This window comes from Corapipo altera, unplaced genomic scaffold (assembly GCF_003945725.1).
Source record: "Corapipo altera isolate COAL_440 unplaced genomic scaffold, ASM394572v1 301, whole genome shotgun sequence".
Taxonomy (NCBI): Eukaryota; Metazoa; Chordata; class Aves; order Passeriformes; family Pipridae; genus Corapipo; species Corapipo altera.
The window spans coordinates 5,421,369-5,449,364 of NW_020884926.1; the positions used below are offsets into that span (position 1 = coordinate 5,421,369).

Here is a 27,996-nt window from a genome sequence, read left to right on the forward strand (position 1 = left end):
CCAGAGGGGTTTGTGCCTTGAAGAAGCAAGGTGCCAGCTCAGCCTGTGCCCAGTGTCTCCTTGTGCCTTGCAGTGTTGGGGACTGCTCCAAGCCTGCTTTCCTGAGAGGCAGTGCTTCGAGGTGGAGTGTGTGCTCCTTAAAGCTCGTGCCCTGCTGACAGGCAATATCAGTCCTGTTCTCTGCAAGAGAGCAGGAGGCTGAGTGCAAAGATGTTAAGCATTGAAGGTCATGTAAATTGTGTCCATCCAGGTGCTCTTTCTCTGGTGTTCATGCTGTTTTGTGGCCTGCACTAGTGTTAGGCATCCAAGTGTGTAGACAAGGCAGTGACATCTTTATCTTGTCTAGCTTAGATAAAAACTCCAGGTATCCCGCTGATACAAAATTCTGTTGGCAGATGTCCTGTATGTTCTCCCTCCTGGAACAGGGTGGGGAGGGGGGAAGTAAAAGGAAGGCTCTGGCAGATGAGATTTAGGGCTCTGGACTTCTGCAAAAAAATTACAGCTTGGGAACAAAGACTTGTAAATTGATGAGTTGGGACTGTGGTGTGCTGAGAAGGGGTGAAGGCTCTGGGCTGCAAGCAGCCCTCTATCTCTAATGTTCACGTGGCCCTGCTCATCTTAGCAGTGATGTAGGGAGAAAATGAACTGGTCCCAAACCACTTAGTGCTTTGCAGATCAAAACTAGCTTCTCAGATTCTCCTCTGTGTTTCATAGATGATCTGAACAGGTCTTCCTGCCCTGCTTTCCCACCTGTCCTTTCAGAAACCAGCTGCTGAATTCAGCATCAGCTCCAGCCCCTGGCTGCAGGCACAGCCTGGCACTGCAGTGCCTGATCTGGTGGGCACTCACACCTCCATGAGCTGTATGGCACACTGGGGAGGCTCTACTCCCTTTTTAAAGCTCCTGGGACTCAGCACTCAATCCAAATCTGCTCACTGAGGTTTGAACACTGTCGAGGCTCTTTAGGTCTCGGGGTAAACTGCTGAATTCGTGGAATGTGAGTTCAGAATGGGGATCTTGCTGTAACCACAGAACTGCAGCACAGTAAACTACTGGAATGTGTAAACTGAAAAGTAGTTTTTACTTACTCTTCTGTCTTGCAGAGCAAAATGCTGACAGGGTCCCTTTCCTTCTCATTAGCTGGGTTTTGTGAGAGCGGTGTGGAGACCACGGTGAGAGGAGGCCAGTGGGTGCCATGGAGCTCCCCAGTTACAGCCAGCAGCTGCTGCCCCAGCTGTACACCCTGTGCAAGGAGCAGCACTGCTGTGACTGCACCATCTTTACTGGGGACGTGCATTTTAGAGCACACAAGGTGGTTTTGGCTGCTGCCAGCCTGCTGTTTAAATCCCTCTCGGGCCTTACAGACAGCACCTCCACTGATGCTTCTGTGGTGATGCCTGAGGAGTTTGCACTCTTGCTGGAGATGATGTACAGTGGCAAACTCCCACTGGGGAAACACAATTGCACCAAAGTTATCTCCGTGGCAGATAGTCTGCAGATGTTTGATGTGGCTGTTAGTTGCAAAAGCCTCCTCAGGGACCTCATAAGCTGTTCTCCTTGGGACCAGGTACACTGAGAGGAGTCTCCAGCCAGGCAGCAGATTCATCTGAAAACAAAGCTGAAGCTAATAACCTGCCCCAGTCTGGAAAACCCAAAGAAGAAAAAACAGATATCCTCCTCACTCAGAGAGTTTTCCCTTTACCTGGCCCTGTAGAAGCAGAAATGGAAGCAGATGTTTCTCCTCCTGGCCAGGAACTTACTGTGAATTGCACCTGGGTTCACGAGGACTTGATGCTGAATGTCTCCAGGTCCTTCCAGGAGGATTCAAGCTCTGGCCCTGACCAGCCTGCCCATGCTGAGTGAAGTGGCTGTGTGGAAGAGCCTCCAGAGGGGAAGGGGGGATCGAGGGATTTAGGTGAGACTTCACAGTCTGGGCACAGCATTGCCTCCTGTTGGCAACACATCGACTCACATTTTCCCATTTTGGGGTATCTTTTTCCCCGTGTTGGATCTTTTTAGTTTGCCTTGGGTTGGTAGCAACACCCCGTTCTGCAGGGATTTTCTTCCTTTGGCTTTTGCAGTTGTTTCACGCTCACCATTTTGCCAGAGCTGTAGTTGAGCAAAATTTTTCATGCCTAGGTGTGTGAATGCATCTGCCATGGGGTGGGATCTGTGTTTGTGCAGGACATGGGGCTGATCAGTCAGTCTGTCTAACAGCAAGTGAACAGAGTTGCCTACTAATGCTACCTTATCCTTTAAACTCCTATTCAGCATGGGAGGAAAACAGAGGCTGTACTGGGTTTAAAATAAATGTTCCATTTATAACTGGTGTTAAATAAACCGTTGGTTTTCCCTCCAGGCTGTGTGATGTCTTCAGAAGGGATTTGTAAGTCACAGTTTTCCTGTTATAGCCAATGTGCTGGTTACAAACCAATGCCTTTCAGTCACATCGTGCTTTCTGCGAATCCCTTCAATTAGCAAATAACTCATCTTGTTTCTCTCGCACAGCAGCAGAGAGCAAAAGCTGTAAACTGGATTTCTTTCTTCGATATGAAAGTGTTTTCTCTGAGGCCCTTTCTGATGCCCAGGCTGTGCTGAAAAGACTCGAGCAGAGAAACTGATGCCTCTCAAAAGGAGGTAGGTGTGTTTACTTCCATAAATGATACAAGTTTTTTTCTTAGCCCATCCTGCTAAGGGCTAGAATAGTATGCCTTGCTCAGGAAATTGTTGCATGGGAAACTGGTGCCTGGTTGTTTGAAGGGCACCATGTGCTCACCTGAGCACCACCCTGGAGAGAAGCATCTGTAAGTGCAAGCTGCTCATGCACACAGATAAAAAGTATGTCCTGCCCTGAAGACATCCTTGTGTTTTAGGAGAGCTCCAGCACAGATTTCTCTCCTCCTGTTTATGGCATTTGCTTCAGGAACTGCATCGACTTGTAAACAACTGACATATGAGATCCCAATATAGATTTCCCAAGCTCTTGGCACTGTCTTGCTGTGGAGCCTCTGCTGCACTCTGTGGATGGCAGAGCTGCTGAGGGGGCAGTGGAATGGAGGGTGGAAGGGGGGTGCCAGCTGCTGCCCCGTGATGCTTCTCCTGGCAGTGTGCTGCTTTAAGAGCAGTCAGAGCTGGTGAATGATGCTTGGTTTCTGTTGGAGGGGATAGCTGACTCTGGTGCTTGGGGTGTGCTGAAGAGTACTCTGGGCTCTGAGCAGTGGTAGCCACATAGCAGCTGTTGTCCCAGCTCAGAGCCACCACAGAAACAGCAGGACGTGCAACATTTTGGCCGTGGTGGCATTCTGCTTATAAAAGCCCAAGGCTTTATGTCTGTTAGAAAAAAAACCCCAAAACATGTATGACAGCAGAGAGGAGAATTCCCTTGGGTTGGGGAGCAAAGGATTGTTTTCTGCTGAGTCCTTAAATGTTCATGAAGGGAAACCTGAGTTCCCTTAGCTGCTGGTTCTCCTGATGTTATTGAATGTAACATCTTGTGGCCTTTAGGAGACAGATTTCTATTTGCAGCAGCAAGCCCAAGCCTGGCTGGGCTGACAAGCACCTCTGAATGCCCTGCTCAGAGAAGGATTAGTTTTTTGTACGTTCGTTTGTCGCCGCGATCGGATAAATATGTCAGGTTTAAGGTTTTACTGTTCTCCACCCTTACAATAGGGGCAGAGCTGGGGTGAGTGCTGTGCAGTGGGGATGGGTGTGGCCAGAAGGGATTTGGCAGCTCAATGCCACCGTGCCAGCAGCACCACCACTGTCTCTGCCCCCCTTGCTGCCCTCGGCAGGGCAGAGTTGTGCCGGCAGTGCCCAGGCAGGTGAGCTGCAGCTTCTGTGCTGCACAGCGGCCTCGCTTGCTATTGCTTTGCAGTCACTGCCGTTTCATGTTCCTTCAGCACCTCAGACCCAGCAGGGAAGGTTTACAGCCCCATTTGCGGCCCTTTGTGCTCCCAAAAGAGCTGTTGCAGCAGGAGCTGAGTGGAGAGGTTGTGGTGCTCAGAGCCGGTTTGGGTGTCTGACTGCAAAGCAGTAGCTGGACAATTTTTCTGCAGCTATAAATAAATGCTGAATAAATGAGAAATGGATTTTCTTTAAGCCTTCCCGAAAAATCACTTCTCAGCTGTGACAAGCATGAAAAGTGTCAGCCCCAGGGCAGTGGGGGAACAGGCTGCAGCCTGTTGTAAGCAAGGACTCAACCAGATCTGTCCCTCTCTGAGCTCCCCTCTGAGATCAGCGGGACCTCTGGGCGCCAGCACCGAGTCTGGGCTCTGTTTGTAGCACACAGAACAGCTCTTTCCCAGAAGGGCCTGGTGTTTTCTTTAGGGGGAAGCACAGCAGTGTGTTTTTAAAGTCATGCTTGAAGTGCAAGTTCAGCTCCTAAGAGCCCAGCTCGGATGTGCAATTCAGGGTGAGGTTGTGCCAGCAGTAGATGTCAATGGATTTTCTTTCTCTCTCCTCTTTTTTCCCTCCCCTTCTTTTTATCCTTTTGCTGGTCATTTGCTTGAAGTCTTGGGTGGCTCGGGGCAAGCAAAAGCAGGTCTGGAAGCCGGTGAGATGTGGTTTCTTTGCAGAAAGCATTGCTGGGTGTGCTTGCCCTGCTGCAGGGACGTCTCCTATCCCTCGGGTGCTTCTGCCTGGGAGCCTTTTGAGGGTGGCTGATCTCTCTGAGCAAGCAGTGATGTGCTTTGGGCAGCAAAGCCTGGGCAGTGTGAGGGTTCAGGGGGGTTTTGCAAGCCTGCCTGTTGGCACCAAGGCTGTCCTGGTGTTCAGGCTCCTCTGGTTTCTCTGGGATTTGGGTTTGGATGCTTCTTTATTTCTTTTCTGTTGCTGGTGAGCTCATCCCTGCATGGTGCCTTGTTCCCTGCAGCACTCCTGTCTGCTCCCCTCTGCTGTTCCTGCCTATTCCCTCCTGCTTCCAGTGGAGACTTGTTTGGTCGTGGGCTTTTTCTCCCAAGAAGGTTTGTGGTACAAGGCTGGCTTTTGTGACAACTATTGCTTCTCTTCTGATTTTGGTGTTCTGTTCTGCTCCCCGAACTGAAAAATGCAGATGAATTGCTTTTCAGTTTAGGGAGATGTGATTTTTGGGCTTGTTTTTGCTTTAGAGTTTCTCTGTATATCTCACATAAACTACTCCTATCTAATTTGGTTCCGGCTTGGATGAAACCTGCTTGGAAATGAGAACAAGACTGAAATTGCAGTAATTTGGGGAAGCGTGGAAGAGCTTTGCTGGTGTCAAGTCTTATCTTCCTGTGCTCTCTTAGAGAAACTCAATTCAAATTATTGCACAGCTCATTTGTTCCCTGTACTGCTGGGTTCAGATGAAGTGGGGGAGCGTTGATGCTCCCACGTAGAATAAATGTCACTGTGCTTGTGGATTGTTTCCATTGCCTGTGGGCCTGTCCAATCCTTGGTTGTCGTCCTTCATTTGCAGCTGCAGGGATTTCTGGATGCAGCAGAAGAAAGAAGTTTCCTGTTATCTTCTGCATCCTGATTAGCAGTGAAAGCTTGTGAGGGTTTTGCTTTTTTGCTGTCGTGGTGACAGAGCTAGAGAACTTTTTTCCACCCTATTCTGGTGTGCTTGTGTAGAAGTTTGGGCTGAGCTTTAGCTCCTGTTGTGTCGAGCAAGCAGGAGGTCAGCACTGTCCACAGAGCCTTCGTGGGGTGTCCCTCATCAGTCACATACAGATGCAGGCTTGAAAAAAAAGCAGTTTGGGTTTCTGAAGGAGAAATGGGAACACAGTTTTTTTTCTGATTATTATATGCACAGTGATGGTTGACTGACTTCATGGTGGGGTCACAGCCAGGGAGCTTCTCTGAGAGCCAGGTGTGTGGAACCTGTCCTGGGCCTGTCCATGCACCAACCCTGTGAGTCTGTGCAGGTTTCCAATGACTTTTTTATATTTTTTTTCACCTTCTTCACATTGAAAATTAACAGTATAAAACCCAAAGCAGTGTTCATTCACAGAGCACTGATGGTGTGGCTCTGGAAGTTTCCCCATGGTGCCCAGCCTCCTGTGGTGTACCTGAGTGTCCCTCTGCTCACACGGGAGAGGTCTGAAGGGAGCCAGCTTCTTCTGCCACCCTGAACAGCTGCTTTTCAGCCTGTCTCTTGCAGATCCCTCCTCACCACCCTCTGGAAGTTTGCATTCACTCTAAAGCCAATGCTTGAAGGAGATCACTCAGAAATAGTCACTGAAGTGGCTTTTGCTGGGACGTTGCTCTCACGGTGGGAGCAGGAGCATTGATAAGGCATGAAAAGCCATAACCTTGGTCTCCCACCTGCAGGGAAGAGCTAGTGGCTAGCTGGGCTAGTGACTGCCCTGCCCTCCCTCTCTCCTCACATCCCTCATTAGTCTCAGTTATGGGCCACTGCACCTTGCCTGGGGGATGTACACTGTTTGCCCATCTGGTTGAGGTCCTCTCTGGAAAAACATGGAAGATGTGGAGATGATACAGAGATAGGAGAGCTGCCTCCTGGGCCCTTACCTGCAGAGATTCCTGTTCAGAGATTGCCTTGGGGCTGCCGTGGGCATGGGAAGGCCTGAGATGAACTGGGAGGGCTGTTCCATGGTGTGTGGCCACTGAGGTGGTGTGTGAGCTGGGAGTGTTGTGGCCTCCAGAACTGACATCCTCAACTGGGACCAAATTTTCTCAGTCACCATGGAGCCTGTTTGGTGGCACAGCTCAAGCTTAAGCCAGGTCTTGGTGACTCAGTTTCCCTCTTGCTCCCATCTGGAAGCTGGATGTGTGCTAATTTGTGCCAACTTGGCCAGGAAGGGTTTTGCAGCATCCCAGGCAGTGAAAGCCTGATGGATCAGGCTGTAATGTGGGGGCATATTATGACTAAGTGGAAGCTGGGATTCCACCTAGGATCAGTATTTCTCCATTTTTTCCAGGATCTTTTGGAATTTTTAGTGCTTCAAAGTAAGTATAAAATGTACTGTGTGCTCTTTCATAGCAATGCTGAAAGGCTGTTATTCCCACTGAGCAACATGTCTGAGGAAAAGTCTTCTGGAAAGAGCCCATAAATAGCAGATCAGTTACTGAAAAGTCATTTCCATTAACCAAGTCCATGCACTGAGGAATGGATGTTGCCTGGGGCTCTGGGCAGCAATGCTGTGCTATATTAATTTAAAAAAATCCAAAAAATAAAAAATATATTGCAACAACGACAAGTTATTTTTCATCCATATTAGTACAAACGTGGATTCGGGAGGATCTGAGCACCTTCAGGATGGTGAGAGTGGAGGTATTTTGTTTTGATCTGGAAGGGGCCAGGCATGCAAACCTTGAGAACAAACATGATCTGGTTATCAAGTCTCATTACAAATTAATGTTTGCATTAAAAAAAAAGAACACCTTTAAGTTTGTTCTCCAGCGCATCTGCAGCATCTCCTTTCTTCTTTCCACCAGAGCCCTTCATGTCCACAGTCTCTGTTCGGCAGGAAAACCCAAGTGGGAGAAGCTGGGACTCGTGCAGCTTCCCCTCTGAGGACGGGCATTGCTCTGGGTCATTGCTCTGCCTTGCTCCCCAAATCCGTGAGCATTTCCCCCTGCTGGGAAAGCCAGCCCAGCCTCCCCCGGCGCAGCCCCAAGCACTTGCATTCAGTCTTTTCATCACTGCAATAAAAATGACAGTGACAGCAGAAAATGGCCCTTCTCCCTGGAGCGGGGCTGAACTCCCCACTTCAAAGGTACCTTTATAGCATCCCTGGGGTCTCCAGTAAAGGCCGCCTGCTCCGAAAGGCTGGCATCCCTCCTGGAGAGCTGGGGAGCGTGTGTCTTCAGGGGCAATGTTTACAGCACTAAGGGACTTTGGGGAAATAGGAGCAAGAGTTCCAGCTTATTTCTTTGCCTTTTATTTCCGTAACTGCACAGGCACGTTTGCCTCTGGTTGCTGTTTCGGGTCACTGAAGTAGATTTTGGAGCTCTGGGTTTGATTGCCTGGCATGCTGGTAGCCCACGGCACTCAAGAGTTTGTGTGCCTCCTCTCCAGAGCTTTCTCTAGGAGACAAAACTCCACTGTGATTGAGGCTGGAGATTCCTGAAATGCTCTCTGCTTTCTATGCAAAGTGATCCCTCCTTGTTCTGCAGTGAGATCCCGTATCCCTTGCCCCAGCCTTGGCCTTCCAAAGTAGTGGTTATAATCCATGGTTTATCAGGTCCCTTACAGTTATTGGCCCGTGGCTATTTGGGGAAGACATGAAGAGAGGTTTGGTGCTGGAATTTGCTGTGCAGGTAAGGGCTGGCAGCAGGGCTTGCTGCCTTCCCAGGGCTGGAGCTTGGGTTCAGTAGTGTGTGTCTATGTGGGGTTGTTTGTTTATTTTTTTTTTTTTCTGTTTAATTTTGTCCCCTGAACAAAACCCCGGGGTTCTGCTTGTTATGTGTGTTTGTATAGGGCAGTTCACTCTGTTGTCCAAGTCTTCTTGCATTTCTGTTCTGCTGTAAGCTCTGGCTGCCTGTCTCCCTGAGGCAGGGGCACAGTCACTGTTCAAGAAGTTGCTGAGCAAAGTGGAGCATGCTCGGCTCAGGGATACTCACACCCAGGATAGTGACACCCAGGACACTTGGCCCCTGGACACTCAGACACTCCTGTCTTTTCTGAAGCTGTTTCAAGACATGAATTCCAGGCTGAGAGCAGCTCTGCTGGAGAGGGAACAGGGCACTGGAAAAGCCCCACGGCAAGGAGGTAGGAAATTGGGTGCTGCCTCTTGCAAATTGAGCGGGTAATCTTACAGGCAAAGCAGAGAAACCCTGTGTCCTTGGATGCAGGAGGTTTATCACGTGCTGGCCAAGATCCTGGAGCATTTCTGCCTGCAGCAGCAGGTGTAGCCGTGCAGGGCTCTCCCCATCACTGCCCGGAGGGCTGGATCGATGGCTGGCAGCTAACGTGGGTCAGAGCACAGCTGAGGCTTGGGATTGAAGGCTCCTTTCTTACTCGAGCCTGACACAAAGCAGTGGCCTTGCAAACCTGGTGTTAACCTCCAGCTTGCTTTATGGCTTTGTGCTCTGTTAGATAAATCAGACATTTTCCTTTCATAGAGTTTAAAGAGAATAGTAAAGTGATTTTCCTCTGCTGCTTGTGCTTGGGATGAGCTTTGCTATTCACTTAGATCTTTCACAGAGTCTCCCTTGCTTCAGGAGCCTGTCAGTTCCTTCAGACTGACTTGTTTCTTCTCTTGTGTTTCTGAATCCTTTTCCCCCCAGAGAACAGAGCTGAGGAGGAGACGCTGACCGCTCTCCTGCTGGGCTGCAGGGAGGAGCTGATCCAGAGCGTGACACAGCTGAGCCCCATCGTGGAGTTCCTGGAGGCAGCAGAAGAGGGATTCCTGACCCCCTTGGAGAAGTGGGTAAAAACATCTGGAATGAGGCAAACTGTGGGGGCAAGGTGGGATGTCAGTGGGATGCAAAGCACCGTGGTTTGCCTCACCTGGCTGTTTCACCTGCCTTCTGCAAAGCACCTGTGTGGTCTCAGGTCCTTCTGTGCTGGACTGTGGGAATAGTGACAGCTGAGCAGTGAAGGCAACCTCAAAACCAGGATCTGTGTCAGACTGCCCCTGCAAGTGGAGCCTGGGGCGGAGGAGGTGCCTGGTATTCCTCCTAGCCCTAAAAATGCCTTTTTGGGAGCATGGAGAAGGCTCTGTAGGGGAGTGTGAGCAGAACCACTCTGCTATGTGCTTGCCAGTTCCTGGTCATCAGCTTCCCTTTCAGCTGACTCCCAGCTTTAACTCTTTCTTATGGCTCTTACCACACAGTTGTCTGCAAGACTAACTGATTTGGTGTTACTTTTTACGTGTTGAAGGCAGCAGTTGGTGGGGAGGACTGTTGCTCTCCTTTCATGTAAGCAGTTGCACTATGTGTGCTGATTTGCAGAGGCCATAAAGGACAAAGTTCTGTGTATAACCTGCTTTCCTTTGTGTTTGGGGGGAGCTGGCTGTACCCTGTGCAGCTGGAACTTACAGGGTGCCCTCACATGCTGCAGTCAGGACGCAGCTTGAGACCTCCTGTCCTAGTTTGTCACATCAGTTAGTTCCTCTGACACAGGATTATAGTGAGTGGAAAGTTGTGCTCGGTGGCATGAATGATCTCTGCTCTCTGTCTGAGTGATCCTGACCAGAGCCACGACAGCTGGGCTGAGAACCTCTGCCTGGCTCATAATCCCCTCAAGTAAGGTCTGCCTTGCTCCTGGTCCCTCACTGGATCCAGAGTGGAGCATCCCTGAGCACAGGCACAGCTGAGCACCAAGCTCTGGCAGCTTCATCAGCAGTGGGGAAATTAGTATGCCTGTTCATGTTGCAGTATAGCCTTTCTTTTAAAGGCTGCACCTTTTCCTTGCATTCTTCTTTTTGTCTTCGTGGAACCAGGTAGTTAAAATTCAGCCATTTTTTGCTTCCCTTCCCATTTTAAAAAACAAACACAACCCCCCAGTAATAACCAAAACCATTCTGCCATCATAATTCTGCTCCTTGGGCACAGGATACAGCCTGTAGTTGCATCATCATATGCTGCAGGGCTTCTGCCTCCTTTGGTGGAGGAGCAGTGTTATTCCATGTTTCTTTTCATCCTTGTCAGTCACTGTGTGCTCCGTTTGCTGCAGAGCCTCCAAACCCTGCCCCGAATACCAAATCCTTCTCCTCTCTATGGGATCCCTTCATGCTCTTGTTTCAGCCCACAGTTTCCCATGGAATAACAGATGTATTTGGGGAGCACTCTGGTAAGGAGGGGGGCAGAGCTCTGTCCTGCTGTGGCACAAGAAAACAAGGCAGAAGTTGCCAAGCGTAGACTTGATCTTAACAGCTTTCCTGGTTTTCAAGTTTGGTTTATTTGTTTAATTCTACCCTCTCCCCTCAGACCAATGGAAAAGTGTTTAGTTATTCCAGAAAAATTGATTAAAGTGGTGGGCCCATAGCATATGTGCAGGTGGGATCTCTGGTATCTCGGGGACTGGGAAAAAGAACATGGAATTAGCAGCCACCTCTGAAGGTTTCATCTTACCTGATTGAGCCAGTGCTGCACTGGAGCTCTGGGCTGGCAGGGATGGGATCTAGTTCTCCAAGGGTTCATAAAGATGAGGCTTTCCTTTGTCTTCTCACAGTCGCTGCCTCATTAGCTACATATTTATTCAGCAAGATAAGTGGTAGTTTCTCATGTAACAGCCTTTTTTCTGGGCAGCTGGATTCTTTCTGTGCCTGGTCTGAGCTGTGTGTGGAGCAAGTTTGATTTTCTTTGCTGGAAAATCAGTTTTGTGAAGCCTCTGCGTAAATCTCTGCTTTTTTCTGGGGAACTTTTTAACCTTTCTCTTTTTTTGAGTGCTTAACCTCTGTGGCTTTTTGGTGTTTCTTTAATGTGGGGAGATGGCGCAGAGGATTTGGAAGCAGATTATCACCTAAAAGAAATAAAGTTGGATACAAAGGAAGAGCAGGTAACCTTTCATTCGTGGTGTCTCATGGCTTGGGTTGTTGCAGAGTTCAGAGTGACCACAATACAGCTTGAGCTCCCCAAGAGATGCTGCTCTTGTACCTCTTCTCAGACTTCAGCCTGAGGGATCCAGAGGCAGCTTGGTGTGAATTGAATGGGAGGATACATCAACAGGTTCGCTAACAGAGTTTGGGCTACAAAAGGACGGATCTTTAGAAATGAGAGAAACTAATTAAGGAGTTCAGGTGCTCATTAGAGCGGAGGAGGAGCTGTTGGATTAGTTTCTTTTATGTTAAAGGTGGGAGAACTGTCTGAAGTTTGCATCCTGAATGAGAGAGAATTTCTGTAAGAGGTTACAGACCTGAGTGAGTGAATAACTTGAGGGAAGGTTTTAGGACCTACAGGGAATGGCCAAAACATATGAGAGGCAAATAAATGTACTGTAGAGCTGTGAAGAGGCTTGTGGCACATCAGGCTGCTGGGCATCGTGGCAGATATCATGACAAGCAACAGACATTTGTCTGATCAAGTAAAGAAAAAGAATAAGGAGAGGAGATGACCTGCAAACTCTTTTCTGAGCCTGGGACCCTATCCAGGAGAAGCACAGAAACAGAAATTTCCTACAGCTGAAGGCAAATTACAGCTCAAAGGACATCTCTCAGCAATCAGTTAAGAGCAATTTGATGCTTTCTGTGATGGCATGGCAGGATGGGGTGATGAGGGGAGAGCAGTGGATGGTGTCTCCCTCGACTTCAGCAAGGCATAATATCCTCATAGGAAAGCTCAGGGAATGTGGGTGAGGTGAATGGACAGTGGGGTGGATCGAGAACTGGCTGAGTGGCAGACTCAGAGGGTTGTGATCAGTGGAGTAGAATCCAGTTGGAGGCCTGTAGCCAGTGGCATTCCCTAGGGATCAGTCCTTGGTCCAGTCTCATTCAACTTGTTTATCAAACACCTGGACGAAGGGATCAAATGCACCCTGAGCAGATTTTCTGATGATATGGAACTGGGGGGGTGGCTGGTACATCTGAAGGCTGTCCTGCCATTAAGCAGGACCTTGATAGGCTGGAGAATTGGGCAGAGAGAAACCAAATGAGGTTCAACAAGGGCAAGTGCAGGTCCTGCACCTGAGGAGGAACAACCCCAAGTACCAGCACAGGTTGGGGGCTGAATTACTAGAGAGCAGCTCTGCTGAGAAGGACCTGGGTGTCTTGGTGGGTGACAAGCTGTCCCTGAGCTGATGATGTGCCCTGGGGACCAGGAGGGCCAGTGGGATTCTGGGGTGCACTGGGAAGAGTGTTGCCAGCAGTTGAGGGTGGTGATCCTGACCCTCTACTCAGGCCCAGTGAGGCACATCTCGAGTGCTGTGTCCAGTTCTGGGCTTCTCAGGACAAGAAGGGTAAGGAGCTGTTGGAGAGGGTCCAGTGGAGCCAGAAAGATGGTGAGGGGTCTGGAGCATCTCTCATATGAGGAGAGATTGCAGGAGCTGGGCCTGTTTAGCCTGGAGAAGACTGAGAGGGGATCTCATTAATACCTTAAAGGCAGATGCTAAGAGTCTTTTCAGTGCCAGACTCTTTTCAGTGGTGCCCAGAGACAGGACGAGGAGCAATAGCCATAAACTAAAACACAAGAAGTTCCACCTCAACTTGAGGAACAACTTCTTTCCATTGAGGGTGGCAGAGCACTGGAACAGCTGCCCAGGGAGGGTGTGGGGCCTTCCTCTCTGCAGACATTCCAAACCCACCTGGACAAGTTCCTGGGTCATCTGCTCTGGATGACCCTGTGGAAATTTCTGTTCCAGTCTGGTTCAAAAAAGGTGAATTCATATTGGAACTTGACAGATCTGCGGTGGTAAGATCAGGGGAGTGGAAAAGCTGCTTTATGGGAGGAGCTGCCTTATATAGACAAGGGAAATGAAGACTGAAAGGGAATATGACTGTGCTCTTGTAATGAAATTGGAGAGGAAGGGTAGAGTAAACATCTCAGAGAGTTTAGAAGGCTTTTTAAGCTAAAAGGTAATGCTGGCACATGTACAAACAGGCATACACTGGCCATGAATAAATTTGAGCTGAAAATTAGAAGAATTAGCAGGGGAATGAAGCTGTGGAAGAGCTTTTCAACCAGGGAAAGGGAGTAAAAATGTAACTAGTTTTAGGACAGATCTTAATAATTTTATTGATGGGACTGTGAAGTGTAGTGCTTTTGTCTGCAGGGAACTGAGCTGGTGCCCTGCAGAGGTTCTGCTCAGGAGCATAGCATTGATGGAGAGGAGGTCAACCTGTATTTGTTGGCTGCCTTTCCCTTGGAGGTATTTTACTGGTATCCTAGAGCTTTTCCAAGCTACAGTGGTTGCACCTAATGTAAGAGATGTCTCATGTGGCCTCGTCAGAGAAAGAATAATTCAATTAATAGATGATTATTTAAATAAAGAGAATGTTTTTTTCTGTCCATCTGTTTTTTGATAGCAAGCAGAAAAATCGGGGGGACAAGAGAAAAGAGACTCTCAATTTTAAAAGTATTTACTAAAAATGTTGTGTTGGTTTGAACACTGTCTTTAAGTCTGTTTTTGTTTCCTTTAAAAAAATGGTTTTTTTGCTTGTCAGCCACCTCCAAGAGCTGGACTTGGTGGAAGAACCCACGAGGGTGGTCTTCGAGCCGAGGCACATCGGTTACACCTGGGACACGTGCAGGTGTTCCTGTAACTAGCACCCTGTAACACCTCCCAGTTAAACTGTGGAAGCAGTGGGTATGGATTTATTGCAGTACTGTGATGCTGCTCCTGTTTTTCTGATCTCAGTTCAGATCCAAGAGTTTGTAGGAAGCTCTCACAGGCAGGTTTGTGGCTGGGGTTTTTTTGTTGCAGGTAGCTTTGGATTGCTGTGAAAGCAGCTCTGAGAGGGAAGCCATGGATAACTTGCTCAGGAGGGTGGATGAAGAAAAAACCCTGAATGTGGAAAGCTTGATCAAACTTCTGGGGGCTGTGAAAGCATCATTGCCTGGACTCCAGCTTCTGCTGGACAACTTGGTGGCAGCAGCAAACATCTCTGATAGCAAAGGTATGGGTAGACTAAACTTCCACTGGTGACTTTAACTTATGGTACTGACTGGCTTTGAAAGCAAAAAGCTAAAAATTCCCCAAAACTGTAGATGATGACATTAAATACAGACAGTCTCATACCTGGAATTCTTTGTGATTGAGGGAGATGGGGGCGAAATTTATGTGGGCTGAGCTCCTGTCCTTGATCCAGGCAGCATTTCAGCTCGTGGTCTCTTATGTGGAGCAGAGTGTGCTGATGGGAATCCCACACTTAGTGTCCCTGTTAGACATCATTGTCTTGGATGGCCAGGTCCCTGCTCCTGTTTATTTTGGTGGGGTTTTATTGTTGCTGCCTGCCTGTGATGGCTCAGGGACTTGGGAGCCCCCATCTTCTGCCTGGTGGGACAGTCTTCCAACTTTGGGTGTGTTCAGACCCCGAGCAACTCACACCGAGAGACTCCGAAGTCACATAAAAATTAAAAACTAAATTAACATGCAGTGAAATGTAAATGAGTGTTTAATAGAAAGCAAAACTGTGCTCATAATGCTGATAATTTCCTCTGTAGCAAACATTCCCGACAGGCACTTTGCTTTGTCATTTGTTAAGCACGATTGCTTTCTTGAAACACCAGACTCCCAGCATGGTTAATTATCTCGTGGTAATACCCATTCCAAGGAGGAGCATTCCTTAATTACACAGAGCTGAATCTCCTCAAATTGCAGCTTGAACAAACAGAAGCACAAATATTTCTTATCGTGGGAATGAAGAGGGAGGGAATGATTTGATTTTCCCGGTGACTGGTGGACTCGCTGGTGGCACCTTTGGTGTCACCATGCTGTCCTGCTGATGGTGAGGAGGAGGTCCTGCACCTGGCACAGGGCACGCTCTGGCTCTGGAGCTCACCTTGGCACGGCAGCAGAGCTGAGAGTGCATTCATAACAACTCAAATTTGCATCATAAAACCAGAAGCATTCTGATGGGAGGAGGAGGGAAATAATTCACCTGTGAATTTCCCTTGGCTTTGCTGGGGATCAGACTCATGTCTCCAAGAAGTCTTTGTTCAGGGAGCTTTTCGTAATAGCTCAGAATCTTTCCCTTATTATTCCCCCAGCCTGCCATTGCCTCCTTCTCCATCCCGGAGAGTTTTCTCTCCGTACCTGGCACTGTGTGTCTTCTGGGTCCCAGAAACTTTATCTTTCCTCCCCATGCTGTGTGTGTTTAGCTGTTTTTCTCCCAGGTAGTTCTGTGAGAATCATGGATTGTTCTTGTTGGTACTGAACCAGAATGATTAAAAAACAGAAGTACAGAAAGAAAAATTGTACACAGATGTCTTGGATGAATTATAAGGTTTGGGTTTGGTTTCTCCTACAAAAGTATAACTGTGCATCTTCTTCAATTTAGAAACTTCAGTGGTGAAAAAATCCTTCTTGGATTCATCTGCTTGGCAGTTCTCACTTTTATTTATCAACTAATCAAGTAACAAGTACAATCATAGATTACTTTTGGGACACAGTAGATTTTGCTCAAGTCTCTTCATTATCCTGAATAAACACTGTTCCTCTTCCTTGACTTAGTCCATTGCATCCTGACACTAGGATATCTTTAAAGCGTTGGGGTGTTGCCCTGGAGTCGTAATTTTTCTGATTTATCAAGGCAAACTTCAGCAGATCCAGCTTGGAATTAGATGGAGGAGCAGAAAGGAATGGAGTTAAAGTTGCATTTTTTGGTGTAAGGGAGAGAAGAAGGTGCTATGACTGCTCTGCAACTGCAGGTCTGGTTTGTGTGCCTTTAAAATTTTCACCAGCTGAGCCCACTAAGTTCTTGATTACCTTGTACCACCTGGGTGTTTGTAAAATGTTAGTGTGTTTGATAGTCATACAAGGGCATGAGAAAGACATGAGCTGGGGCATTTCAAAGCTCCTTCTTGGTGGAGTGCATCAAACACACTGACTCACAGACCTCTTGCAGTGAAACTTCAGTCAAAAGTCAGTAATGGGGTCTTTGTTATTCCAGGGAATCAGAAAAGGCTGATGAACATCTTGAAGTATTGCCTTCACAGACAAAGCCACATGGTCATCTGCTCAATGTGCTGAAAACTGAGACTTTCTTCTTCTGGGCTCAGACCTTGCCTGAGACTCAGGAGATATTTGGGTGCCAAAGATCCATTCCTGTTGGAGATGTGTGGGCAGAGGATACTCTGTGTTGTCTTTGCTTTGGAGAAGTTCTGATTTGTCGTGTTCATCCTGAGCTTGAAGGTGAATCCAGGTGGGCTGAGCATAAGACCCTGAGCATTAGTGACCCAGGGAGAACTATCTGCCTGGGCTTTTTTGGTCTCTCCTACCTCTGAAGCCCTTTGGGAAGATGCTGCAACTGAGCTGTTCCTTTCTTCATTCACTGAATTCAGGCAAATGGAGCCCAGAGGATTATGGAGCCAAACTGTTGCAACAATACTGAGAGAACTTCATGGAGCTCCTGACAGACACGGACATGCTGCTGCAGGGCATCTCTGCTGTACAGAGCCTGGCTCCTGCAGAGAGAGAGGTGAGCAGGCTCCTGCATGTCTGCAAGCAGATACTGAGCTTTAATCCTCATCTGGGAAATGGCCTTAAAATGACAGAGGGCAGATTAAGATTAGATATGAGTTGTGATGAAGAGATCTGATGAAGCACAGGTTTATGAGTTAGGTGAGCTGCTAATGTTGCCAGGTGTTGAGGAACAACCTCTTTTTCCATGCAAAGGTGGTTTAAAGTGGGTTAATACCAAAACAGAAGGTCTGAGAATTTATTTTGTTATAAATTCTCTTAATCCTGAAATTCTCTCAACTCATGCACATGTATCAGTGGAGGGACAGACGTGTATGGAAAGGGATTTCTTTTCTGGTTTCTCAAAGCAGATTCCCAGGAGTAGAGATGAATCAGGAAGGATGTGCCCTCACTCCCAGACCAACCTGACCTTTCACAGCCTAAAATCTTTCAGGTGATCTTGTCTTCTTATTATTTCTCCAGAAAGAAAGTTCAGAGGCCTCCTTGAAAGCAGCTCTGAGCACAGCCCAGGAGAAGTGTGTCCTGACCATGAAGATCTACCAGGTGCTGTGCAGTGTCCATGAGTCCTTCCCAGACCTGCAGCCAGTGATGCAGGAGCTGGGCCGTGTGGGTAAGAGAAGCACAGGCTTCACCCTTTTACACATGGTTGTGGGTGACAATTTGGTGGTGGACCAAGTGTCCTGGTGGCCTGATTGCCCTGGCCAGCTGTTGGGGTTGTACTTGCAGGAGGATTTGCAGGGGAGATCTCTGGTTCCAGGCACTGGAGTGTGTGTTTCTCCTGCTGGTAACATGCACCATGTCAAAAGTTTTGTATGTTACAAGGGTTGTGGAGCCCATAACTGACCCTATACTGGTGTTCTTTAACTGTGTTTGCATTTTTCCACCCCAGCCCTTGCTCTGGAAGCATTTAAGCAGCTTAGTTCTGTAATTTGTATCTATACTGGATTATTTTTCAGAATTATTATCCTTAAGCTGTGGGGTTTCATTGGCTCTTCCTGTGCTGTTGGATCTGTATCAGTTTGGACTTAGATTATGGTCACTTGCCTTTCTATATGTGGATTTTTCACAGGCTGCAGAAAGATCATGGCAGAGCACACTTGTCATGTGCAAAGATGACCATGATGGTGCAGTTTGTAGTCAAAGACTATTTTCTGAGTTAATTTTCTTAGAATGCTTTAATTTGGCCTTGCTCCATATGCACTTCACAGAGCAAATGCTCCCCTGTGAGGATCTGTGCTAGTTTTAAAACTCAGCAGGAAGACCAAGCCCACTCAAACAGCGCCCTTTTCGATAGTGGAGGGAAAAAAAATCCTAAGAGGATTACAAATTGGAGTCACAATATACTGAAGAAACTGCAATAAACACAACAATAACAGTAAAAGATTGCACGGAAGAGGGAATGGTTTAACCAACAAAGACAAGCTGTAGCCTGGCCCCCTCAGGACAAAACCAAAATGGAGTCTGTTCCTGTGCTGTGTGCCATGTGCCAGCATCCACCATCCCATACAGAGAGCAATTTGATGAACTCCAGAACAAATGCAAAGCTGTAACCACGTGTGAGCCCTGCCCTGAGCTGTGGGAGGCTTTCCAGCTGAGCCCAATTGTGTCTTTGCATTCAAAGGAAAAATGCTGAACTGGATTTGGTGCTTTAATGACAGGGATAACAGAGGTCCAGGAAGGTAACTGCAGGTGTGCATTCTCCTGGAAAAGATGCAAATGTGACTTGCTAATTCTGTTTGCTCACATACATTTTCATGGCATCGTGTTTCCGCGTGCATCCAGATTTTTTGGGCTGAGGAGTCCACTGGGATGTGCACAGTGTGGTTTTTATCCAAGCACAGGTGCTGGTTCAGCTCAATCCATCCCTATTTCCTTGTGTGGAAATGCCAGTAGATTGCTGGGGAGTTAGAATAAGCAGGTTGCTATTAATGTCTCCTCTTTTTTTTTAGGGATAGAAAGTTGAATGACTTGGTCTGAAAATATGGGTCAGGGCCATCAGTCTTTAAGAATGAACACAAGCCTTGTGGCTTTGAAACTCACCCTCACTCTGTGTTTGGCAGGGACAGACAAAGCCTGGCCCCCTGTGCTGGGGGCAGGTCACTCTCTGTGGTGTCCCCACAGTCTTGAGTAGTGAGGAAATGTTGCTGGAAGGTGGGACTGGGTGTCTGGGAGCAGGGCACAGGTAGAAGAAATCTAGGATCTCAATGACTGTTTTAGCTGTAGGGCTTGGAGGGTGACAGCACATGCTCTGCTCCCCTTCCTTGCCTCAGTGGACTCCTGAGAGATGTCCTACACCCAGTTCAGATCTAGGTCCTCTCTTCTAACTCCACCAAGAGCTGCCACCAATCCAGCTCTGATTTCCAGAGAAAAGGTGATTCTTTCTTATCTGCCTTTCATTCTGTCTTCTTCTGATCCTGCAGGCACTTGTCCCACTCCCCTTGGCCCTGTGTGGCTATGCCTTGTGCCAGGGCTGATGCCCTGGTGACCGTGGAGCAGGTCAGCCAGCAGTTTATGTGTCTGTGAATGTGCAGCCCACACGAGCTCATGGACACCTTGCACTGGGGACCAGAGGGGCCTGGGGAGCTGGTGCCATGGCTCTGGCAGATCCTGCCTCTCTGGCAGCAACATCAGAGAGAGCAGAACTGCTGTCACTGAGTGTCTTTGCAGGGAGTCAAGCCAAGGCTGAGATGAAATCAAGCAAGAAGCAACATCAAAAACAAAAGCCCTGGAAAATGGTTATTTACTTGGCAAAAAACATCTATTCTGGATGAAGTGTCCAGAGGAGGATTGCCAGGTACCAGCCTCTCTCTGGCATCCTACAGATCTTTGCACTGAACCTCAATATCTTAATTTTGAGGCTCCTCAGCTCTGACACCGCTGCTTACCAGCCCCAAATGTTTCAGGTGACTTTATGAACCAATAGGCATGTGGCTCTTGGCATGAGATATGAGTGGTAACTCTGGGCCTCATGTCTCAGCAGTGTGAGCTTCCTCTGGAAGCAGAGGAGACCTTATGTTTCTGGGAGCGTATGTGCCACGTGGAGATGTGAACAGTCGCATTTCCACTTGAAAACAACAGGTTTTTGCATCTCTACTGCAAAAAAAGCCCTCAAAAATTTCTGGTAATTCATTTAGGTGAGCTGAAGCACTTGGGGTGCCCTGTGGAGGAAACTGCATCCATTCCCAACCACGCTCAGCATTACCAAAGTAATGAGTTGATTCTTTTGGTGGAGGTACAACATGGAATCTCTTGGCTTCTCCTTGGGATCCTGCTGTAGTTGGAGCACTGTCAGTGCTGGCAGCTGGTGCATGCAAGGACAGGGTTTGGCCTTTTCAGCCAACTCCATAACCTCCTCTCCAGCCATCTGCTTTCCAGTGCTCTCTACAGTCACTTCTTGGGAGATCACGTTTGTCAAGATAGGTCTCACTTTCCAGTCTCAGAAATGTGTCAAAACTCTACGAAAAGCCTTTTCTTCTTCATGGTCTTGTGTTTAAAAGAAAAAAGTACAGTTATCCTTCTTCACTTGGGTCAGAAAAACTGACAGTGTTGGTTGCAGGGATGTGGGAAGAAACCTGAGAGGTGACAGGTCAAGGCAACCTTGGCAGAGCAGGACAAACTGGAAACCAGTCTTCCAGTCTGCTGTAAGTTCTCCCTTGATGTGTTCACAGGTTATGGTTCACCAGTTGGCATCTTAAGATTTCCAGGTCTGTTGGAATATATCATTTAGTCTCTAGTTGGTTGGACATCTGGGGCAGTAGTGGTGTGTGGGGAGACATTGCTGAGTTCTTCCCATAGTGAAGGAGGCAGAGATGAAGTTTTGCAAGCATGGGGTGAATTTCCTGTACATTGGCAAAGGGAGAAGTCTGTGCTGGTTTCCATGGTCACACAGTTTCCTGGTTCTCATTATAGCAAAGAAGACAAATGTATCTGTTTGTATTTTGATTTCTTCCATACGTACATTCCCTGTGGGTTTTTTCTGTAGATTGAGATCCTGGGTGAATTTTCCAGCTTGTGCTTTTTGAGGTGATGGTGTTACAGGGACAGGGAAAGCATTAAGCTTTGTAAGAAATGAACATAATGAGCGATTTAAAATACCTCAGGGGCCCAAGCAGAAGACTCAAAAGGGTCATAGTAAGATTATCTGTTCCCTTTCAAAGAGTTTGTGTTTGTGAAGTGTTTCTGAGATTTCTCGTAATTAAGGGCTGGATATCCACTCTCAGTGGCAGATTTAGGCAGTGTCATATCTGAGGCTCAGGTCTGCAAACATTTAAGCATGGCTGTAACTTCATGTGTCTGAGCAGGAGGCAAATGCTTGGCAGCAACAGTTTGAGGAGCAAGCTTTTAGGAAAATCTGGCCCTGGTATGTGTGGTGGAGAAATTTGAGGATCACTCTTCATGCATCTTACCATGTATGGTGTGAGCCACTTTTGGGCAGAGCCCTGTGGCACCATTGCAATGGGCAGAGTGTCTGATTGCCTCTGTGCAGGACAAACTGCCTGTGTAGGAGCATTCAGGAGATGTGAGACTGAGGGGCAGGTACCCAGTCCTACTGGTCACCACCCAACTGGTAATTGCTATTTCCATGGGTCTCTTGGCTGAGAGAAGTGGGGAGAAACCTGGGATCAGGAAGTGGAAGGTGAACAGTGAATCCCAAGTTAAATCTCTGGACAAAGATGAGGACAGGAGGCAGGAGGAGCTGATGCCAAAGAAGCAAAGGAATCCCAAGACAAAGCTTAGTCCAGGAAGAGTTTTGTCTGCAAAGCCTGTGATAAGACCTTCCACTTCTGCTGCTGCCTGAAAGTGCATGTGAAATGCTGTCAGGTGTCCAGAGGAAAGCAGATCCAGTGTAAAGAGTGCAGCCAGGTCAAACTGACCAAGAAGGAGCTGGAAAATCATCAGCTGGAGGTCCACGGGGTGGGTGGGGATGGCCAAGGAAAAGAAGAAGCGGCTCCCTGTGGCGTGTGACATCTGTGGAAGAGAGTTTGCTCATGCCTCAGGTAGGGTTGGTGGGAGCAGGATGTTTAGGCAGAAGTTTGGACAGTATAGTAAAGTGATAATCTGAAACTTCCTCCTCCTCCCTGCAGCTCTGTGAGTGCCATGTGTGAGAAATGCAGCTCAGCTCATTTCTCCTGCCCCACTGAGCACAACCACTTTCTGATTAGTTCTTCCCTAATTGGTTTTCCACATGGCTCATCAAGGAAAAGTGGGGCTACTGGCAAATTTAAAAGCCTCCAAAAATAACCGAGCTGTTCCAGTTCCTGGCTGCTTTAGCAGGACAAGTAAGAGGAGCTGAGTCTCCTTGCCCTCCCCGGGGCAGCTCACAATGTCCTGGTGGACTCCAGGCTGGAGGACACCAGTGGACCCTGGTGTCACTGGTGGGCTGCTGGACCCAGCAGTACAGTGGAGTGGTGCCTCTGCAGCTGAGTGAGGCAGGGCTGGCACCAGGTCCCACCAGTGCCACACTGGTGTCCTGCCTGCCTCCCCAGGGATGCAGTAGCACAAGCTGACAGAACACTTGGATGAGAAGCCCTTCTCCTGCCAGGAGTGTGGGGCCAGGTTCGTGGCAAACCCCACGCTGAAGAACCACCTGCAGCTGCACCCAGGGGACAGGCCCTTCATGTGCAAGCACTGCCTGATGACCTTCATGCAGACCTTGGCCCTTGCCTACCACAGCAAGAGGGAGCAGGCTGAGGGTGAGCTTCCCCACAGGAGCCCAGCCATGGGCTCAGCTTGCTCCATCTACCCCTTTGTGCCCTGTTCCTCCCTTTGCCTCCTAGCTGCTTCTCCATCCTCTGGGGGCCTCCTGTGCATTGGGCTACTCCCAGACCTCCTTCACCTGCAGCTTCCCACTTTGCCCTTATCCAGCTCCTCAGATTAGCCACACAGTCCTCCTCTCCTCCATCTTCCTTGTTTTTCTCTTGAGTAGTTCCTCTCTGTCCCCTCACACCTGGACTCCAGTGATGCATCCTTCCTCTGGTTATCCTACTTTCTCCTGCCCTTCCCTCTGGCTGAATTCCACGTATTTTTCATGCCCCTGCTGCTCCTGCCCCTGCACTCAGTGCCCTGTGCTCCCAGGGCTGAGGCAGGGCTCTTCCAGCTCATGGGCACAGAGAATGTATTGATGGGGTTGTGAAAAATGTCCTTGGCTCTATTTCCCATTTTTCCACGAGTGTGATGCAGTTGGGCAATGGATTTTGAACATGAGACAAAACAGTGTGAAAGTGTGTAGTACCTCTGGATACCTGAGGTCAGTGCTAATTTAATCCTCCCTGTGCAGGTGTGGAAAAGTGAGACTTTAATGGTTTGATGCTATGAGTAGGGTTATCTCAAGAATAATGGCAAACAGGCTGCTGGGAGCTCACCATGGAAAGCTGTTGGTATGCAGGAACAGTAAAACCTATATGTGAAGCCCAAACTCCAGTTCTAGTTTCCACCTGGAAAGTAAAGTGTCCCTCCCTTTTTTTGACTGTCTCTTAAGTGTTCTTTTCCCTTGATTTCTTTACCCTCTGTGGTTTGTGCTGTGTTTCTGGGTGGCAGACACTGAAGATCCCTACAGCTGCAAGAAGTGCCAGATGAGCTTTGCCACCCTGCAGGAACACACTGCAAGCATGTCCATGAAGCACCTTCCTGGGAATACCAGCCCTGCCCTACCTGCTCCAAAATCTGCAGTGCCCCATCACTCCTGGAGCACCACATGGTGACCCACACTGGGGGAAAGCCTTTGGAATCTGTGACAGGACTTACCAGGTGAGCTGGTGCAGCCAGGAGTTGGTCTCATATGCAAAGGTTGCTGTTGCCTGCTCCTGCACCAGGATGTCTCTCCAGGCCATGTGCAGCAGTTTGGGGTTGGCAGAGGGATAACTGGGACAGAGGAGGCAGAGTCCATTAGGGAAAAGGCAGGACCATGGGGAGAGATGGGCTGTGACTGCAAAGGGCTACATATCTCATTAAGCCAAGTTTCTAGCTACCAAGAGGTGTAGGAATTAAAAATAGTCATGGTGCAAATGGCATGCCTTGGAGGGAATGTGTGTGGGAGCACATTGCTACAAGGGAACAAGAACTCACACCAAAAGGAGACCTGAGACAAGGATCAGGGATTCAGCTGTGTTCAGCTCCTCAGGGACAGTTGAGAAACAGAGTGAGGTGTAAATGCTTGTCCTGTGGGAGGAGGATCAGGTCTTGTATCTGCTGAGCATAATTCCCCTGTTACTTCTGCTTTCTACACGGTTCTTGCTGTCATGATGCCCCTGGAACTGAGTCATGGAATCCCAGAGTGGTTTGGGTTGAAATGATTCCCCATTTTTAGAGGGGTCTGTGATGTAACCCCCAGCCACAGCACTCTGGCATTTCTGTGCTGGCACGAGGAGGTCTTGCTGGAGGGGAAACAGCTCAATCCTGACTTTCAGGAGCTGAGGAGGAGGACTGACAGGGTTTGCAGAGGTGCCTGGCTACTCACAGGCTGTTAACACCCCGATGACACCCCATGAGACTACAGCTGTTCTGTTGGAGGCCCAGTGCTAGGTTTGAACCCAGCCTCTTCCTCTTCAAAATCTCAACCATCAGTGGAGAACAGTTCCTTGGATGAGAGAACCCAGTGTGCAAGATTCCCTGGGATGGCATTCCTCCAGTGGATAATCACAGAGTGTTTACTGTCTACAGCTGCTTGTGGAGCTAAATTATAGCAATTTTGTGGAGAGAAATATTCAAATTACTCTCCTATCTTCTCTTGCATCACTGGTGTGTGTGGTTTGGCGTTTCCCATTAGTCTCATGCCTGTTGTAATTGCAGACCTGTGGCGTGAAGCTAAATGTTATTACCTGAGCTGAGGCTGGGGAAAGCGTGGGCAGCAAAGGGATCCTGGGGAGAGTGGTGCTGTACATGTCTGACTCTTGCACCATCTTCTTCCACACAGGTGATTCCGATGTCGAAGCAGGGAGCAGCAGAGCACATCATCTCTTTTGATGGCACCCAACTCCTTGGCTCCCAAGTCTGAATCCCGTGTGAGCCAAAGTGGCTCTGAGCAGGTGGCAGTGACTAAGGAGGACTTGTTTGATGACAAAGTAACTCTGATTTGTGAAGAAACCAAGCGGGAGACAGTGGGGGGTGCCTCCAACTGCCACTTGGCATCCTCTGGACTTGTTGAGGAGCTCAGTGTGCTGCTCCAGCTCAGAGATCCAGGGCTTCTCTGGGAAGGCAATCCCAGGCAGGCAGCAAGCACAGAATGACCAGGGACAGGAGAGGTTCATAGACATTCACTGCCTGGGAAGTCTCCCTGCATTAAGCAGCTGCCAGCTCAGGTGAGCTGGACCACCTGTCTCTCCCAGGTGAGAAATAAAGCAGAGGAAAAGAATGGAAACTGGGTGTGACCCTCTGCTGCTGTGAACGGAGGGGAGGGGACTGGTGCAGGACAAAACTGGGGTGTATGGGTATGGGAAGGAAAAAAAAAAGCTGTCCTGAGAATTTAGGATGGAGATTTGTTATGGCTGAATCAGTGATGTAGTCACAGGTATCTTCTCTGCAGGGTGTGTGAGGGCTGCTTTGTGTCTTCTACTCTCACCTGTACTGATGTGCAGCCAGAGACCTCCTCCAGCACAGATCTGACCTTTGGGTCTCTCTTCTCCAGCAGGCACTTCTTGGGAACTGGGCTAAATGACCTCAGTGCTGTTTAGGTAGCACCTTGTGCAGCACAGGTTCTGATCCCATCCATATTTTTGCTGTAACTGTCTTTTAGGAAGGAGGGTCCAAAGCAGATCTGGGGATCCCCATCCTCTCTGCAAGCAAACAGCCCTGAGATGTCCCACCACCCTCTTAATTCACCAGGAACATGCTGAAAAAGGAGGAGGAGTTGTGCCTGCATGCCAGGGTCCCTCATTACTGGTGACAGTGGCTTGGCACTAATGAAAGTATTTGAGTGTGGGATGGCTGCTGTGACTGCAAGTGGACATTCCCCTGCCACACGGGGGGCACTGCCTTGTAAAATGCATTCAGGTGCCCACTGTAAAGTTTGCTTCTCTGGTGCCAGCAAGATGCAACAGCTTCATTGCAGCACACCAGTCCCTTTAAGGCTAAATTTCATAAATCTTTTTTATCTGCAGCTTCCTAAAATATAATCTGATAATTAATGGTTTGCTGAATCCGTTATGAAGTGCAATTAGATAGATGCAGGGTTCCTGTGGCTCTGAGGGGACTGGTAGCATTTATCTTCCTTTCCTTCGTGCCAGAAGGTTGAACTCTGCCACTGCAATATTTCCACAGGGAGCGGTGATCCCGCCGGATCTCAGAGCCTGGGACCCCACGGTGAGCAGTGCCCTGTTGTGTCCTGCTGCCCAGAGCCACGGGAGATGAACAGATTGGAGTTTTCCTGCAGCATCTTGTGCTGGCTGCTCACTGCCACCAGGCAGAGATGGTGGCACAGGAGAGTGCCAAGGTGGCTGTGCCAGTGAGAGAGTTTGTTCCCATTATAACTTGGAAGGAACAGGGAGCAGCAGAGCTCCCGGGAGAGGGGCTTGGGGGAGCTCATGACATTTTGTGTGTGTGTGTAGCAGCAAGCATATGACCCTGCTGAAGTGCTGCACATGTCTTGAAGGGCTCCCACATATGGTTTGTCCCCCTCAGCTTTTCAGGGATGGTGACACGGAGGAAGCATGAGGTTAAGCTGCCACTGAATCCAGGAATGACCAGGAGATGGTGCTCAAGGCCTTGAGGATTAGTGTTAGTGGCCAGGTGCCTCTGCACCTTTGTGGAAGCTCCTCTGAGCCTTCCCAGGCCTTCCCCAGCTCCTGGGCTGCCAGCCATGGAGAGATCTTGAGCCACTGCCAAGCTGAAGGGGAACTCCAAGCCCTGGACAGGTCACCTCCAAACCCTGGATAGGTCACCTCCAAACCCTGGATATCACTGCTTAAAGAGCCTGAAGCTGGGTCTTGGCCACTTGTAGAGAGGGTAAAATGCACTTGTTACTGAGGGGAAGAGATGAAAAAGCCTGAGATCCCCCTTGACCAGGAGAGGGGCCAGAGGGGGAGCTGCTGGAGCCCATCTCGTGTGTGGCATGTGTGCATGGCACTTGGGCTGAGCATGGGGATAATGACACAACGAGCAACTGTGTCTTGATGGTTTCAGAGCAGATGTGCTAGGAGGAAAGTAGTGCATTTTGTCCCACAAACTGGTGGAGTTGGAAGCTGTTCCCCCTTTTCTGACTCCAGGGGAGCTGGGAGCTGTGGAAATCCTACACAGGCTGTGGGGAGGCTCTGGAGTGTGGAATGGATTGTCCAGACAATGCTTTGCGGGTGTCCTGGCCTTTATGTGTGAGCCAATATCTGCAGGGAGACCTAAGGTGAAGCTAATGTCCATTTGTTCCTGAAAAACTGTGGAGGGGGGGTAAAGGTTTAGCAGGGCTTGTGGAGAAGTTTTCCTTATTTCTATCCATCTCCCAGGGCAGAGGCAGCTCAGCCAGGGCAGAGCAGGTGTTTGGGGCCTGTTGGCTGTGATACCTTTGGTCCCTGATTCCTTCTTGTTGTTGCAGCTGGAGGGGGACGGTGTGGGTATCACTTCAGGGGTGGTTCAGACTCACCTCTCCTGTTTGGGGCCATCTCTCCTGCCTTTCTGCCCAGCAAGGTCCTGTGTGGACATATCCTCAGCAGAATCCTGCCAGCTCCACACACCCAGTGAGAGCTCTGTAGCTCGACAGAGCCCATCAAGTATCTTCTATGTCATTATGAGGAGATAATAACTTACTTCCCCCCACTCCAGTTCCTTCTTGATAGATGAGGTATGTAGAGCAGAGCAAATTGCAGCATTAGCAACACCCATGTCCTACCCGGGAGGGAGATGCATTTCCCAGGACACATCCTGGTCTGGTGTGCACCACACTGGAGATGCTGATTGCTGGTGATTCCTTGTTTTCTCTGTAAAATTAAAACATGGAGAAGGAAAGATGTATCTGCAGAGTGTCATTTGAAGCAATTCACTGGAAAAGAAAACCTTCATGTGCTTGAAAA

At 48.7% G+C, this 27,996-nt stretch overlaps 1 protein-coding gene across 1 annotated transcript; it reads left to right on the forward strand.

Moving 5' to 3' along the window:
* The first annotated feature begins 25 nt into the window (after nucleotides 1–25).
* On the forward strand, nucleotides 26–27,996 carry ZBTB40 (zinc finger and BTB domain containing 40). Its single transcript, XM_027657950.1, is given in 17 exon segments — nucleotides 26–1,570; nucleotides 1,573–1,859; nucleotides 2,108–2,139; nucleotides 2,360–2,386; nucleotides 2,509–2,619; nucleotides 8,453–8,692; nucleotides 9,211–9,353; nucleotides 14,285–14,477; nucleotides 17,436–17,608; nucleotides 21,740–21,927; nucleotides 21,929–21,999; nucleotides 22,489–22,695; nucleotides 23,540–23,604; nucleotides 23,607–23,749; nucleotides 24,309–24,432; nucleotides 24,915–24,991; nucleotides 24,993–27,996. Coding segments are annotated over 17 exon segments (2,691 nt in total). The 5' UTR covers nucleotides 26–1,195; the 3' UTR covers nucleotides 25,228–27,996.